The 17,808-nt window shown below is 33.9% G+C and overlaps 1 protein-coding gene across 1 annotated transcript in view; it reads right to left on the bottom strand.

Moving 5' to 3' along the window:
- Positions 1–17,808, bottom strand: part of LOC111061962 (heparan-alpha-glucosaminide N-acetyltransferase) — a 77,399-nt gene that overhangs the window by 37,147 nt on the left and 22,444 nt on the right. The window contains 2 exon segments of the mRNA XM_039419961.1: positions 3,379–3,497; positions 11,997–12,109. Of these exon segments, the coding sequence (XP_039275895.1) occupies positions 3,379–3,497; positions 11,997–12,109 (232 nt within the window).

Raw genomic sequence — 17,808 nt, 5'->3', positions numbered from 1 at the left:
TGTATATTTATTCATTGAAATTATCATAAATTTATTCATTGTTGAAACACCGCTGATTTATGTAGTTACATTACAATACTATATTATCAATATTCTAATGTTCCATTCAATCTTCATTGTAATTAATAAGTTTTCATAATATGTGAAATTTGTTGCATAATTGGCTGTTTTACTGTAATTTATTGTAGATTCTTGTATAAACCAGAATGTATTGTGACTTACTTGAATAAATAAATTTTAAAATTTGAAATTAAAATAGATAACATTCTGAAAAAGTATAGGACACTGAAGTTGTCAATTCTACCACTACCTGTACAGTGGTATTGACATTATCAGTGTCTCATTCTTTCTAATTATGGAGAAATAACATGGCATCTCCTCCCATACAATCAAATTATCAAGATTCCATTCTAGTAAAAGTAAATGTGCGTACAGACTTTCGCTCTGCTCCGCAACCGAACGTCACTCCAGCAGAGCGATTGATGATCGACCGGCGAGCAACAGTGGTTCGACCGGGGAACGCAAGAAGATCTAACATCCTCCGTAACGTTCATGATGGGTGCGTGGGAGGAGCGACTGTGGTTCGATGGTGGTACGAGGGCGGTACGAGGGAGGAGCGTGCTCGGTGCGGGTTGGAAGCGCGAATATGTGTACGCAGCTTAAGATCCATTCGTACATGGGTGAGTCAAATTTATTTATTTATTTATTAGGTTAGCACAAACAATACAATGATCGGAAAAGAAAAACAGGCTATTGCCCAAAACTTTTTCAATTTCCTAATTTAATTTCAATTTGTCCAAATATACATAGGTTATGTCCATTTCAATTTCTACACCAAATCACAATCTGAGAATATAGATTAGAATAAAACAAACAATTTTAAATTCAGATAGATTTAATTGCATGTTCTAAGAAGAAACTCATTCCCTCCATTAAACCGATAGCGAGACGTTTATCATTCATAAACAGCCATTTTTCAACCTTGTATCAGAGAACAGAAAATAAGAATAGGTAATGCGGAGGATCCTTGAAGCCTGGTTTTCATTAGTAGAGTTAGTGGTAGAGCTCCCTGGGCAAGTACTAACTATCTTGTGAACTCTCCCAATGTAAACGTTCATGGTAGAGTACTAGTTTTTAGTAGAGTAGAGAGGTATAGCATCGTGGGATAGTACTCTACCACTTGCCTTCCCCCACCACCGCTTCTCACTCTACTCTACCACTACTATGCCAATGAAAACAGTCTAGAGCTAGTAGAGTAGAGTCTAATTTCATTTTCTTCTTTATAATAATAATTTTTATTGCCAAAATTTAATACACGTTACAATTCTGTAACAGTCTGAGTTAATGTATTGAGACTGTTATTGATTGCTATTTGGATTTTCTTATTAGTTAGTAGTGAGACTCTGTTGCTTGTATGTTTAATGTTTTTTGTTGATAGTTCTATTTATTTTTTATGTGTCTACTTTTGTTACCATTTGACGTTGTAATGCATTTGATGTTCTCTTTTGCTGCTACAATAAAACATTCATTTATTTATTTATTTATTTATTTATTCATAATAGATATAGTATAAAATCATTCTATTATTAGGAATTATTTCCTTAGAAATAATTCGATAATGGAGATCGAATTTAAAGAAAAATTAAACAAAACAATAGCCGTAGTTATTTTTAGTGTAGTTGAGAAGTTGATATTGTGGTAATTATTCATATTGAATGAAAAAGACTAAAAAATTGTCAAAAACCACAGATTTATTGATAGTTAGAAAGACCGGTTTCGGTTATTACACCATTGTCAATCTCGGATAAACTCAGAGCTCATAAACTGATGAGTGTTCAAGCCGTAGTTATCTCTGCAGGCAAAAGATCAGCCGCATATATCAAAGCTTTTTGTAAACCTTTTGTGGCTGAACGGCGATAATGAATGTTCCTTATTGACATTTTGAGGTTAGTTCTGTTCACTAGACAACACACTTTACCTACTATTCTCAATTGTAATGAAAACAGTTACTCGACCAAGTAGAGTTAGCTCGGAAGAGATAGTATGCCAGTTACTCGACCACTAACTACTAGTATATATGCATATGCACTCATAGGCCAATACAAAAATTAAAAATCTGGTGTGGCGCACTCACACAACTTTCCTTGCCGTTATTAAAATTGATCACCTGACGCTAGTGTTCCCGCGCATCTCAAGTCTACTATTCAAAGGTTTGAGCCAGCTGGTGACAGGGCAATAACGCTGGAGACACACATGAGGTCTGATATCTCTTCATAGTGAATGATTTAATAGAATCAACAATAATTTGCAATTGAATAATCACATTTTCTCGAATTTAAAGCTTATTTTCAATTTTAGGTGAAAATGTTACTGAACATTAATTGTAGAGATTTTCAAGCTCAATCTACTCCACTTGATGTTTTTTGTTTCAATTGTATCTGAAGCCTGATAATTGGGAATCTATCTGCATTGATGGGGCGGAGCTCCTGAAATTTTTACAGATATGGGACTTGTGGCAGTTGATAGAGCTTATCGATGACTATTTTAGGTATGAATTTGATCAAAATCTTTGGAGCCGTTTCCGAGAAAATCACGAAAAACCCTGTTTTTGACAACATTTTCGCCATTTTAGCCGCCATCTTGAATTGCATTTGATCGAAATTGTTCGTGTCGGATCCTTATAGTGAAAGGACCTTAAGTTCCAAATTTCAAGTCATTCCGTTAATTGAGAGATTAGATATCGTGTACACAGACGCACATACACTCATATACACACACACACACACACACACACAACACACACACCACACACACACCACACACACACACACACACAACACACACACACACACACACACACAACACACACACACACACACACACACACACACACACACACACACACACACACACAACACACACACACACACACACAACACACACACCACACACACACCACACACACACACACACACACACACACACACACCACACACACACACACACACACACACACACACACCACACATACAGACCAATACCCAAAAACCAGTTTTTTGGACTCAGGGGACCTTGAAACGTATAGAAATTTAGAAATTGGGGTACCTTAATTTTTTTCGGAAAGCAATACTTTCCTTACCTATGGTAATAGGGCAAGGAAAGTAAAAACATTCAAAGAGTCAATAACTTGTTTGGCCTATGTAGCCGGGAGACATTGCTGTGTCCGGCCAGCAAAAACTGAGCTTCAAATTGAGAGTTCAAAATCCACTCATAATACACTTTCAATCCAAGGTTGGAAACTAATCTACTAGTGAAAACCAGGCTTGACTGATGAAATTTGAAAAAAAAAACAGTTGAAATGAATTTGTAAATCCTTACCCTCTGAATGTATCCAAAGACAAAACTCTATTTCTCTGAACTCGTCTTGCATCAGCTGGTATCAGTTCAGATTGAATCATGGCCGCTCTCTGATAGTCACTGCCTGAGTCATCATTATCCTGTGAAAAGAAATATGCATAATATTAAAATCCTACCTAGAGATACATAGTGTTATCTTGAATTTCAGTGACAAGATACTACAATACAATGACAAGTACATAGTAATAATACAATATTATTGTCATAATACAATGACAACTACTCTACCTCAGCAGTTATGCTTTTTGAATTTTCATCCAAAATTCATTTTATCATCAAAATTCATTTCGCTAAGTTTAGAAAACATTTTCCTTGTAAATTCCTAATTATTAACCGAAGCAAAGTTGAGGTCTTAGTTTCGACTCGATCGGCTTTTGTCTGTTTGTTTGTACCGCAGTTGCAGTCGCAGTAATTGTCCGATTTGAATAAAATTTGGTATACAAGTACTTTGAAACAAGGCGCGTCGACGTATTTGAAAGGTTACATTCTAAGGATAACATAAAAGGAGAAGGAGTCTCCTTCGAACGCCAATATTACTGTAAAAATCAGACTATAGAATTATTCATCATAAATCAGTTGTCTTGAATGAAAAAGACTAAGAAATTGTCAAAAAACCACATATTCATGTTGAGAAGTTGATATTGTGGTAATTATTCATATTGAATGAAAAAGACTAAGAAATTATCAAAAAAACACATATTTATTGATACTTGGAAAGACCGGTTTCGGTTATTACACCATTGTCAATCTCTGATAAACAGCATAAATTTCTGATGAACAGTCTCTGATAAGTAACATGGTCAATTTCTGGTTTCTAGTTTATCAGAGATTGACAATGGTGTAATAACCGAAATCGGTCTTTCTAACTATCAATAAATCTGTGGTTTTTTTGATAAATTCTTAGTCTTTTTCATTCAATATGAATAATTACCACAATATCAACTTCTCAACTACACAAAATAAAAATCTGGTGTGGTACACTCACACAACTTTCCTTGCTCATATTTGAAACTATGATCAGACTTCTGTATATGTGTATATATAATTGTTTTCAGGTAAGTTTTTCCTTTGTGTAAACTGTGAAATTCTATGATTTTTTCAGTCGTCATTTTTTTAAAGTCGTCAAAACAGCTGTTCTACAGATGAAATAACTCGACTATGTGTTCTTTTTATGAACTGCGCTACCTACCTACCTCATGCATGAGAAGGAGGTTACTAAGTTTATTTCTCAAGGATGGGGTGGACCCCCCATCAGTTTCCCAGAAAGAAGACTCATGCCAGTTGATAGAGCTGATAAATAACTATACAGGGGATGAATTTGAAAAAAATCGGTCAAGTTATTTTTGAGAGAATCGCGAAAAACATGATTTTTTACTAATTATCCGCCATTTTTCTCAAGAATATTACGGAGCTCCTGAAATTTTCCCAGAAATGAGACTCATGTCAGTTGATAGGGCTTATAAATAGCTATCCATGGTATAAATTTGAAGAAAATCGTTAGAGCCGTTTTCGAGAAAACCGTGAAAAACATGGTTTTTTAGTAATTATCCGCCATTTTTTCCGCCATTTTGAATTCAATTTTATTGAATTTCTTATTGTCAGATCCTCTGGCATAAGGACCTTAAGTTTAAAATTTCAAGTCAATCGGTTAATTAGGAATGGAGTTATCGTGTTCACAGACATACACACATACACACACACACACACATACACACACACACACACACACACACACACACACACACACACACACACACACCACACACACACACACACACACACACAGACCAACACCCAAAAATCATGTTTTTGGGCTCAGGGGACCTTGAAACGTATAGAAAACTTGAAATTAGGGTACCTTAATTTTTTTTGGAAAGCAATACTTTCCTTACCTATGGTAATAGGGCAAGGAAAGTAAAAAATCAGTTGTCGATTATTAATTGCATGAAATGACGCATGCAATTAATATATCAATGTCACTTAGTAAAAAATCAGCTGTTGTGTGGACTATTAGTTGCATGCACACATGCAATTAATAATTGATAGTTACATGGTATTTTCTCTCTACCTTTCTCTGCTTTCAAATCGGGCTGACCTGTTGCCAGTATGTCTTGAAGAAGATTAGCTTTTGATGTTAGCATTTTTGATACGTAGAAAATCAGCTGTTGTGTGAACTATTAGTTGCATGCACGCATTCAATTAATAACTGAAAGTAACATGGCATATTTCTCTCGACCTTTCTCTGCTTTCAAATCGGACTGACCTGTTGTCAGTATGTCTTGAAGGAGATTAACTTCATTTGATGTTAGCATTTTTGATACACCAACCCCAGCAGCCAGTAATCGTTTTCACACAGATTTCTCGCCGACACATCAGGACAGAACAGAATTTACTCTAATGGACTGAGGAAGCTGTCGTTTATTACTTCGCGAGGTCTACGCTACTGTTCACAGAACTAGTGGTTTATCAAAGCTTCTGAGGCTTCTAGATACTCAGGCCAGGTTGCACAAAAGCCTGTTAAATTTTAACCGTGATTAAGTGTCTCAAGAACCAATCGGAGAAGCACCCTTTCTAAGAAAGCTTTCTTTGATTGGTTCTCGTGGCATTTAATCTTGATTGAAATTAAACAGGCTTTCGTACAACCAGGCCTGAGTAAATATAGTCAGGTATACATTATAATGGAAATTTTTAAATCTTAGACCAGCTATAGAATAGACACGCCCCATTGTACTGAAAGTCAATGAAGCCAACATCTACTGCCTAGGGAACTATAAATATCAGGTACGCGCAGTCGCCATTTTGAGTCACAGAAGAAGGAGCCATATTCAAATTATATCCGTATACGCTATGTTGTATGGTTTTGGACAGAATTTACATTGACATCACTGAAGAACTGAAGACAATGTTAATATTCATTTTAGAGAGTTCATGATATCACGGAGAATTTGTAAGTAAGCCTATAAACTGGTGATAATATTGTAAACCAAGCTACTGGTCAGCTTCAACACTTACCTAGGTACCTTATAATAGGTATAGTAGCCTACAGTAAGTTCACATTATAATTGTCAATTATTAATGTAATTTTAAGATAATCAATAAGTAAAATAGATAATCAATTAGTAAAATAGAAAATGCTTTCAACGTAGAGTAATAAAGCTCATGTAAGAGTAAAAATGAGAAAAGAAAAGGAAATCAATAGGTTGTAGAATAAACACTCAAAGTAGGCTATAGCAGAATCTTCAAGTTTTTACATGAATTGAATAAATCAATCAAATATTATATAATCACTACTGTCAAAGCAAATCAATACAATCAGTTGACACGAATGCTATGCTATGACTCAAAATGGCGACTGCGTGTACCCAGTCTTTATAGTTCCTTATACTGCCATATCGCCCATCGTGACGTCAGCATAGGATAGAAAACTTTTCTGTATAATTTGTTTACATTGTTTTCCATAGCAGATTGAGTCTATTTCAGCGGGAGCGCAGCGGGAGTTTACCACTTTCATAAATAATAATTTACTTCCATCTGAAATAGACACAATCTGAAAGTTTCCTATCCGATGCTGACGTCACGATGGGGCGATATGGCAGTAGATGTTGGCTTCAGAGGCTAGACTTCCCAGCGTGTCTATTCTATAACTGGTCTAAGTTTTAAATAGCAATGGTATAATGGTATTGCTATCCTTAATTGCTATCATCTTAATTATGGAAATTCATTATGAAATAATTAAAAAATATAATTTCTTGCTTAATAAAATATAATTGATTATTTCAAACGAGAATGAACAGTTATATATTACATCAATAAACCAGTATCAGCTACCGTCTATAGAAGGCATTGACACGACAGAGGATCGACAACGTTGTTCTCCTATCTTTCTTCACAGCCATTATAACGTGGACCTCACTATAATATTGTAGTGAGTGTAGTGAGTTTCTAAGGGCCGGATTCCGAGCTCGGGATTTAGCTAAGTTCTAGACTTTGAACAGCTGGAGTCAGAAAATTGGCTTTCCAAAACGAGGCGTAAACCCAGTTTAATTAAATTTCGAAAAACTAGAAAATTGAACACAAAAAAATAAAGAGAAAATAGTGTAAAGTTTCAGCTATTTTGAATTATTTAGGAATGTTTCATTTCGTCAAGGAAAAACATTTCCAATTATAGAAGTCATGAATCAGATGGTTTTACAAACCCCCAAACATCAGTTTCTTCTTTAAGAAGAGAAATAATTTTTTCCTACAGATACCTTGAAAAGTGACCATTTCTGCACTGATTGCAGGCCGCAAAGAATCACTTTTCCACACTAGTGCGCAAAGTGAGTACTTTGCGTACTCCAGATTTGCAGCATGACAACGCAAAATAGTTAGAAGGTTATATGGAGCACAAGTGCAGGAAAATCAAAATTAAGTTGGTAACACTGACTGTGCTATAGTGAGGCCCACGTTATAATGGCAGTGGAGAACAGCGTTGCCTATTTATTATGTGCCTTGATTATAGTCATTTCAATGATTACATAAGATAAACCCCCTTCAAGCAGTCACATAAATTTTCAATTGAATTACTAATCATTATAATTCATTATTATTATTCAATTTTTAATAAATTAAGGTTTTTATTAATAATAAAATTACACAGAAAAACATTTGATGGATTTCAGGTAATTTTACCCATAATTACTTTTCATACTCAATGGTAACTGTAGGAAAATTTAATGTGAAATACGTGCGCAAAGTTCATTTGCTGCACTCAAGAAACCATCATCCGCACTCGCCTACGGCTCGTGCGTAAACGTTTCTTTCGGTGCAGCAAACTGTCACTTTGCGCACTAGTTGCACAAATAACTATTTCCTACAGTTACGTTGAAAAGTGGCCATTGCTGCACTGATTACAGAACGCAAAGAATCACTTTTCCGCTCTAGTGCGGGAAAAATTTTTCTGCACTCCAGATTTGCAACATGGCAACGCAAAATACTTAGTAGGTTATATGGAGCACAGTGCAGCAAAATCAAAATGAAGTTGGTAACAGTGACTGCTGTGGCTGCTATAGTGAGCAGAGGTGCAACCAAGCACAACGCGCTAATTATTAGTATTATATATATATATATATATATATATATATTATACCCAAGGACAACATTTTTATTCAATTTGACAATTAATTAAGGTTGTTATCAATAATAAAATTACACAGAAAAACATTGATGCATTTCAGGCAATTTTACCCATAATTACCCACTTTTCATATTCAATGGTAACTGTAGGAAAAACTTAATGTGAAATACGTGCGCAAAGTTCCTCTGCTGCACTCAAGAAACCATTCCGCCCTCGCCTACGGCTCGGGCGTAAACGTTTCTTTCGGTGCAGCAAACAGTCACTTTGCGCACTAGTTGCACAAATAACTATTTTCAACTTTAAAAACTAAAAGCTGATCACAGTTTTGGCTGACAGAGTAAAGACGCTGAGGAGAGGTAGAAATGGGGCTGGCATTCTAGTCTCCCCTCCAGCCAGCTAGTGGAAAAAGCTTTCCACTTTTCTTCTGAATAATTTTACACACTTTTCCATCGCCTACCTCCAGAGACAGACCGAGCTGACCCGTGGATGGACATCCCCTGGTTCTCCATTCAGACCATGGCAACTTAGGATGGAAATCAACTGTATAACGGTATCGTTCCGATTTCAATTTATTTTCTAGAAATTCCAAATTAATTATGCCTTGAATTATGTTTTTAAAACTGTCAAATAACTTGTTTAAATGGAAAACACAATAACAAAATAGTCCAACACAATTCTGATTAGTTGTGTAAAATCATTGGTAAGAATCTTATTTTAATTTTTCAAATTGATTCAATTTCAAAAATTCATAACCTTGGTTAATTGTTTTGTAACACAATAACAAAATAGTCCAACACAATTCTGATTAGTTGTGTAAAATCATTGGTAAGAATCTTATTTTAATTTTTCAAATTGATTAAATTTCAAAAATTCATAACCTTGGTTAATTGTTTTGTATTAAAATAGATGCAGCATAACTAATTTTATAAAACCAAAATATGTAAAATTTCATATTAGTTCTCACAGAAATTTCATTTCAATAAAATAAATCTGACTCCTAATAAAAATGTTTTCTTTTCAAATTCCTAAAAAACATTTAGTTGATAATATTTAAAAAAAAACAACTGCTTTTTCTCTACCATCAAATGCTACGCAACAATAATTTTACAGTGTTCCCGTCTGGGAAGTGGTGGATCGCTCCCTTTTTTCAAAGGTTTTTTAATGTGATAATTGAAATGATTGATTTCTCTATGTTTGGTCAATTAGTTGTTTCATTCGTCGAGGGGTAAGTCGAGATGTTTGAACTGATTGCTAGTCATTACTTGTTACAATTCCTTCCTTAAAGATTTTTGAACATGTTTGATTAAATAATTACTTTTACAAAACAGGTCATCAATCATTTATAACAAATGATGGAAACCACTGTTCAATCATTAATGTTACATAGAAATGAGAAAATAAATATTGTTATAAAAACTGCGACTACGCCCCGTTCGGAAAGCCAGTTTTCTGACTCCAGCTGTTTAAAGTCTAGAACTTAGCTAAATCCCGAGCTCGGAAACCAGCTCCTAGTCTTTTTCATTCAAGATGAATGACTAGCCTACCACAATATCACCTTCACAGCTACTCATAAAATGTAATATTAATTAAAGCTCAAATATTCTGCAACTAACAATAGTTTAATTGTTATAATTATATGCGCAGAGAGCTCAATCATGTGAATTAATTCAATAGTGTTGAATTTAGATGTTGAAATACATAAACCGACACATCCTACATTTGTAGTGCAAAGGATGCAGAAAAATTAGAATTAGATACTTTTGTCAATGTACATGCCATATCCCAATTCCTCAGTCAACATTCACACAAAGTGAACGAAACTAAAACGCAGTTCTTGCAGTTCAAACATAGAAATAATTATAGAGATCTTGAAGAGATAAACGTTCAAATAAATGGAGTGAATGTTGAACAACCTCTGCCAGTGAAATTTCTAGGTGTCTTGCTGGACCAGAACTTGTCTTGGGATAACTATATTGATCATTTGTGCTGTAAAATATCATCTGGAGTGTTTGCACTCAGGCAGATTTCAAGATTAAGTACTGGTAACACTATCTTAACATGTACATTATATCATGACCTCATAATGTCACATATTCGGTATGCAATATTGGTTTGGGGGGGCTCCAGTCTCAAAAATTTAGATAGAATCTTTAGAATGCAAAAGAGAGCTGTGAGAGCGATTAAAGGTCTTAAGCCATTAGAGTCCTGCAGAGAGTATTTTAAAGATCTAGGACTACTAACTGTGCCTGCACTGTACATTTTCGAAGTGATCATGTATATAAGAGATAAAAAATTATAAGAAACTGTGACATACATAATTATGACACTAGAAAAAGAGTAAATTTCTGCACAATACCACAGGACAGCTCAGTATGAAATAAGCCTTCTTATATGGGTATGAAATTTATGAGTAAACTGCCGTCAGCTTTGAGAGAAAATGATAATAAGGATATTTCAAAAAGCTATTGAGAAAATATTTAGTAAACAGGTTTACTACAGTATTCAAGAATTTATGGATGGAGAATGAGGCTTTTGGGAGGATTAAATTGCAATGTACATTGTGGAATGTGATGTATATAATATATGTTTATATATATTCCTTTATTTTTTTGACAAATAGTCCTTGACGATTTCCTATACTCTTTAAAGAGTCAGGGAGAAAATTTAATCAAATCAAATCGAAATAACTTAAACTGGAAATAGAGCTTTTCTGCTAGACGGGAGCAGGTATATGAATCAAGCCTCGAGTCCTCTCAGCCAATGACTTCACCAACCGAAACAAAATTTTTGTTTAATCATTCTGTCGTTTTAATACACTACAGCGTAGTCCACGTTATAATGGCAGTATTTGATTAACATTGGTGTTGCTATCCTTGTCTATCATTCGACAAAACATAATGCGCTACCTTTCTATAGCTCCGCAACGTTGCCAAATCCGTTTTTAACATTGAAGATTAATTTAGTTTTATAAAGACAGAAAATCCGCATCGCTGTTCTCTTATCTTTATCAACTGTTATTTTAAACATGGGCCTTACTTAGAGATTTTCTCCCGTGACACACCATAATGATATGTATCAAAGAAAAAGTCTCAAAGTCTTATTGAGTCTTAATATTTATCTCATTTCAAACCTTGATAACCAGTGAGAATTTGTGTGTATTTTTGGCTTCAAAAATTCATAAATAACTTAATTAATTCAATGTGCAGTGATAATTAAGAGTAATATTAACTATAATTTGGTGTTTTAATTTTTTTAAATTTAAAATTTGCATCCCATATTTATTTTGGGACGAAAGTGAGCTTGAACTTTTTACAGAAGAAACATAACCTATTTTTGGAATGTATCAAAATTTGGGAATGTAATTAGTTTTGGGCCAAGCCTGTTGTTCCTTCCCAATCATATTTATATGATTTGTTATTGTTTCCACGAATAAATAAATAAATAAAATAAATAAATAACTCACATCTTCGAGTGCGCTTTCTCCACTTCTCCAATTGTTGTATATGTTTTTTGACACCATGAACAGGAATCTTCCAAATACCAGCCCGAACAATAATAGAAGGAATCCATAGAGAGCTGTTGAAAAAAGAATTCATACATTAACTTAAACAGAAAATCTACTTTATCCTATTATATTAAGCAAGCAATTTCTGTATATCTGTTTATATTTTCAATATCGGGGCACTTGTTATTTATTTGTTGACTTTTGGTAAACCAAACACAATTCTTTAAAATGATTGGGGAAGTACTAACAGGCACAGCCCAAAACTGTTTCTTTCCCGAATTTTGATTTATACACTATAAATAGTCCAGAAAGTAGGTTATGTTCCATACACTTGAATTCAGGTTCAATTTTCTGTTCAAGCATTTGAAAACAAAAAAAAATATAATTTAGATTATATACAAACCAAATTAAATAACACTCACTAATCACTTGAAATTGTCAAATAATGATCAACTTTGAAAATTATGATATACTCTAGTTTAGGAGGATTATCATCTCATGTTGATCAAATCAGATTATGTTGATCAAATCGATTGAATTGTCTAGCTAGATAAAATTTCTCGCTGATTGATTTTGATTACACAGCTGGAAATAATTCTGTCTCTCTCCCACACAGGCACACGCATCTTTTGTTATCGAGAGACGACGAAATTATCATCTGTTTTCCAAGGACGAATTATCCTTTTAATGTCATTCAGCGAGTTTTCCAAAGAATGAGACCTAGTGCAATCGAATCTTTATATCATAAACCTACTATGTTCCAAATTTCGTGAAAATCGTTAGAGCCGTTTTCGAGATCCGTAAAACATAAATAGCCATCCTTTTGATGTCATTCAGCGAGTTTTCCAAAGAATCATACCTAGTGCAATCGAATCTTTATATCATACACCTACTACGTTCCAAATTTCGTGAAAATCGTTAGAGCCGTTTTCGAGATCTTTAAATAACCAGATATAAAAATAGCCAGATATATACAGAAATTGCTCGCTTAATATAATAGGATATCTGGTTATTTATGTTCAACGGATCTCGAAAACGGCTCTAACGATTTTCACGAAGTTTGGAACACAGTGGGTTTATGATATTAAAATTCGATTGCACTAGGTCTCATCCATGCGAAAACTCGCTGAATGACATGAAAAGGATAACAATTATTCCTCCTTGGAAAAACAGATGATAATTTCGTCGTCTGTCGAAACAGAAGATGCGTGTGTGTGGGAGAGAAACAGATTTATTTCAGCTGTGTATAAACAATCAGTGAGAAATGTTATCTAGCTAGACAATTTAATCAATTTGATCAACATAATCTGATTTGTTGACATGACATGATAATCCTCCTAAACTAGAGTATATAATAATTTTCAAAGTTAATCATTATTGACAATTTTAAGTGATTAATGAGTGTTATTTTGTTATTCAATTTGGTTTGTAAATAATATAATTAGAACTTTTTGTTTTTAAATGTTTGGACTGAAAATTGAACCTGAATTCAAGTGTATGGAACATAACCTACTTTAGGACTATTATAGTTTATAAGTTAATCTACTGAATTAATTGTAATTGAATAAAAAACACACATATGTTGTCAATTTTACACAATTGTTAGAATGTGTAGATATAAACTGTGTAGAATTTGACAACATATTTTATTTAAGTTTTTTTTAATTTCACAGATTTTATTAACTTTGTTGAAGTTCTGACACTGTGTACTTGTAATATTAGAAAAAAACTTACTCTTGTTGGAGTCTGAGGAATGCATTTCACTCCTGAAGAGGAGCTCATCAGCCTGACACCAGGGGCGCTTGCTCTTATGGTTGGAATGTGTGGCCAAAATGTGGGAAAATATTATATTGATTTGAAGTTAAGTTGATCATTTAATAAGTTGGATTTGTCATAGTGGAGGTGTTTGAAAAATTTCGTATTGTCCTAGTGTGTTGAGTCTCTGGCTCTTTTTTAAGAATGTGTAGGATTTCGATATCTGTATGTATGTTTTTTGTGATTGTGTCCTGTGCTATTAAATGTGCTATAAAGGTGTCAGCTGATGAGCTCCTCTTCAGGAGTGAAATGCATTCCTCAAGACTCCAACAAAAGTAAGTGTTTTTCTGATATTTACTAGTAACACAGTGTCTGAGCTTCAAACAAAGTTATATAGTGTTTCGTCATGGAAAGCAACTTCAATTTCAGATTTTATTTAATTGAATAACTGTTAGATATGTTGAATATGTGTGTTTTTATTCAATTATGGAACGGTTCTACAATATTGACAGTGACTAAGTCGAATTAATTTGTATTCAGATAAGTTATTTATTCATTTATTCACATTCGTCACATGGTACATAAATATTTTTGAGTAATAAATTGACAATTCCATAGTCTTCTGAAATTGAATTACGATATTATTCACTTATGGATAAGTAAAACAATACAATAGATAAGAGATGTTTATCTGTTCAACCTGAAGATGAGATGTAAACTGTTTATAGTATTACATGTATGATATTACTGTGTTGAATAAAAAAAATCAAACCAAATTTATTCACCAATTAACAACAGTGTATAAGAAAATAAATAATTTTTCACTATTAAATTTTATAAAACTTTAAAGTGAAAAAGCACTCACATTATTTGATGTGGCTTGAAAATGTGCAATACCAGCACGAAACGGACGTCGCCACATCAAATAATGTGAGTGCTTTTTCACTTAAAGTTTTATAAAATTTAATAGTGATAATAATAGTGGAAACAAGATGATAACCAACAACAAATAATTTTTGTTAAATAATTGCTTGGCTAGAAAAGTAAATCTTGTGCTCTTAGCCACGAGTTCAAACATCCTTACGATATTTAACATTATTAAGAATTAATTATTATAATTTATTAGAAATAAATTGAAAGATTATCTTATTAATAGTTAGAAGAGAAAACCAGGCTATTGCCCAAAACTTCCTCTATTTCTACATGCATCTCTTATGAATTCTGAGTGAAATTTTATTTGAAGATGATAAGAATCATAATATGAGTTTTCACACCCTTTAACTGACTCGTTCTACCAAAAACAATATCTATAGTGAGCTCCACGTTATAATGGCAGTGAAGAAAGATAGGAGAACAACGTTGCCGATCCTCTGTCTTGTCAATGCTTCTATGGACGGTAGCTGATACAGGTTTATTGATGTAATATAAACTGTTCATTCTCGTTTAAAATTATCAATTAAATTTCATCACGCAAGAAATTCATTCTTCAATAAGTTTATGATTAAGATGAAATATTTTGTCCATTAATATTAATTCTACTTGTTAAAAGACAAATCGGCTACTGAGCAAAGCGAGAAAGAGGTAGTGCTGTCCGCTTTGTTGAATGATAGACAAGAATAGCTATATCATTGCTAATATTAAACACTGCCATTACAACGTGGACCTGACTATAGTTTATTGCCGAGCGAAGTGAGGTTAAGATTCAAGTCGCGGTTTTGCATTTCTCTCAATGTTTAAATGTTTTTATGTTGCGCATTTGCGGCGAATCGCGGTATAGAATTTCATGAAATTTGACAGGTATGTTCCTTTTTAAAATTGCGCGTCGACGTATATACAAGGTGTTTTGAAATTTTGCATTTCAAGGATAATATAAAAGGTACAAAGGAGGGCCTCCTTCATACGCCAATATTAGAGTAAAAATCAGACTATAGAATTATTCATAAGTGATACACAGATGTGTGGAGAAGCCAGTCTATTGCTGTATTTCCATAGGTCTATGTTTCAATCAGGTACTTGTGGATGAGAATACTGCATGAGGTCTATTGTTCACAGAACTATACTGAGCTGCTGTATTCTATAAGATTTGAAGCAATAATTACATTCGCAATAGAAGCTTCCTCTATAATTGAAAAAACAATATAAAAAACTTGTAGTTGATATTTTTCAAAAACTTTAAAATAGTTCAACTTCAATTAAAAAAATAATAATAAAGTAAAAAAAAGAAAAAGGGTAGTACAAAACATATAAAAATTTGTAGTTTATATTTTTCAAAAACTTTAAAATAGTTTCAACTTCAATTAAAAAATAATAATAATAAGTAAAAAAAAAGAATAAAGAATAGAACAAGATGTTTATATGTTTTATTAATTTGTTAAATTTACCCATATGAGTGAAGTGTTTTTATGAAATCCTCCATAAAATATGAGCAGTTGTTACCGTGCTCCGTAACGGTCTGTTTTTAAGCAGGAATAGATTGAATTTGGTTTATTAGTTCCATTCTGATATTGAGAGAATCAACAACTGTAATAACTTACAACAAATAAACTATTTGTTTGAGCTTTTTATCTTGTGTAAATTATGTTATTACAAATTGAATAAATTGTTTTAATATTTAAATTATATCACTTGATTAATAGATATAAAATAGGTCTATAACCATCCAAGGTAAATAAGATAAAGAATCTTGAAGCAAAATTTCAAGTTAATCAGTTCAAGAGTTCAGACGTGATGATGCGTCAAACATGCATTCTGATCCCTAAAGGTGGTACAGATTGACGCGCCGCGAACATGAGCAATTCACATTTAATCAGCTGACTATATCTGTATGTTTACAGAAAAACTGTGAGATACAGATATAAAAAGCTTGGCATCAGCTGATTAAAAGTGAATTGCTCATGTTCGCGGCGCGTAAATCTGTACGCACCTTATGGGATACAAAATGCATGTTTGACGCATCATCACGTCTGAACTCTTGAAACTGATTGACTTGAAGTTTTGCTTGACAGATTTCTTAATGTACCGTGGGGATGTTGAAGGCCTATTTTTATTTCTATGTTCGCGGCGCGTATCTGTACGCACCTTTAGGCTCAACTCACACGTATGCGATGAAGTCGAGAAGAGACTGCGATTAGTCTCTTCCTGACACTTTCAAATGGTGACACCTGACCAGTCGATTCTAGTCTCCGCGACCTCACGACTGTGAGACTGAGTCGAGCGTCGACTCGACCATGTTGGTCGAGCCTCGACTTGAGTTGCGTAGTACCGTGCATTTTTAATGAAAGTGAGGTTATGTTTCATGAAAGTAATGTTTATCATTTCAGATGAGACAATAATAGGAATAATAAGACATATATTCATATTAATAATTATTATAATATTGGTTACATGCAAATTAGATCTTATATTTTTGATAAAGTAAGGTTAGAAAATGGAGAAGCATGGAACTGAAGTAGTGACATGAGCAAGAAAGTCGTCAGGTCGAGAGACTGGAGTATCCTCTACTGGAGTCGTACGATTTGAGCCGAGGTAGTCATGGCTCAACTCCACACTTACGCGACTCAGGTCGAGGGGACTCGACTCTAGTCGAGAGCATGTGTTTCCAAATGGGGACACTCAGACCAGTCGATTCTAGTCTCCGCGACTGTCACCATTTGAAACAAATGCTCTCGACTAGATCGAGTCCTTCTCGACCTGAGTCGCGTAAGTGTAAGTTGTGCCTTAGGCTCAACTCACAACCTTGACTCAAATCGTACGACTCCAGTCGTAGATGATAAAGGATCAATCCACAATGATACAGTATCAATCAACAATAGGATACATATCAATCAACAATGATACAGTATCAATCCACAATGATACAATATCAATCCACAATGATACAGTATCAATCCACAATGATACAGTATCAATTCACAAGATACAGTATCAATCCACAATATGATACAGTATCAATTTTGCCTCAAACTCACAATACCTCGACTCAAATCGTACCTTCCAGTAGAGGATACTCCAGCTC

The sequence above is a fragment of the Nilaparvata lugens genome, chromosome 2, assembly GCF_014356525.2.
Source record: "Nilaparvata lugens isolate BPH chromosome 2, ASM1435652v1, whole genome shotgun sequence".
Taxonomy (NCBI): Eukaryota; Metazoa; Arthropoda; class Insecta; order Hemiptera; family Delphacidae; genus Nilaparvata; species Nilaparvata lugens.
The sequence above is the reverse complement of the archived record's forward strand: the minus strand, read 5'-3'. Positions and strand labels throughout refer to the sequence as shown.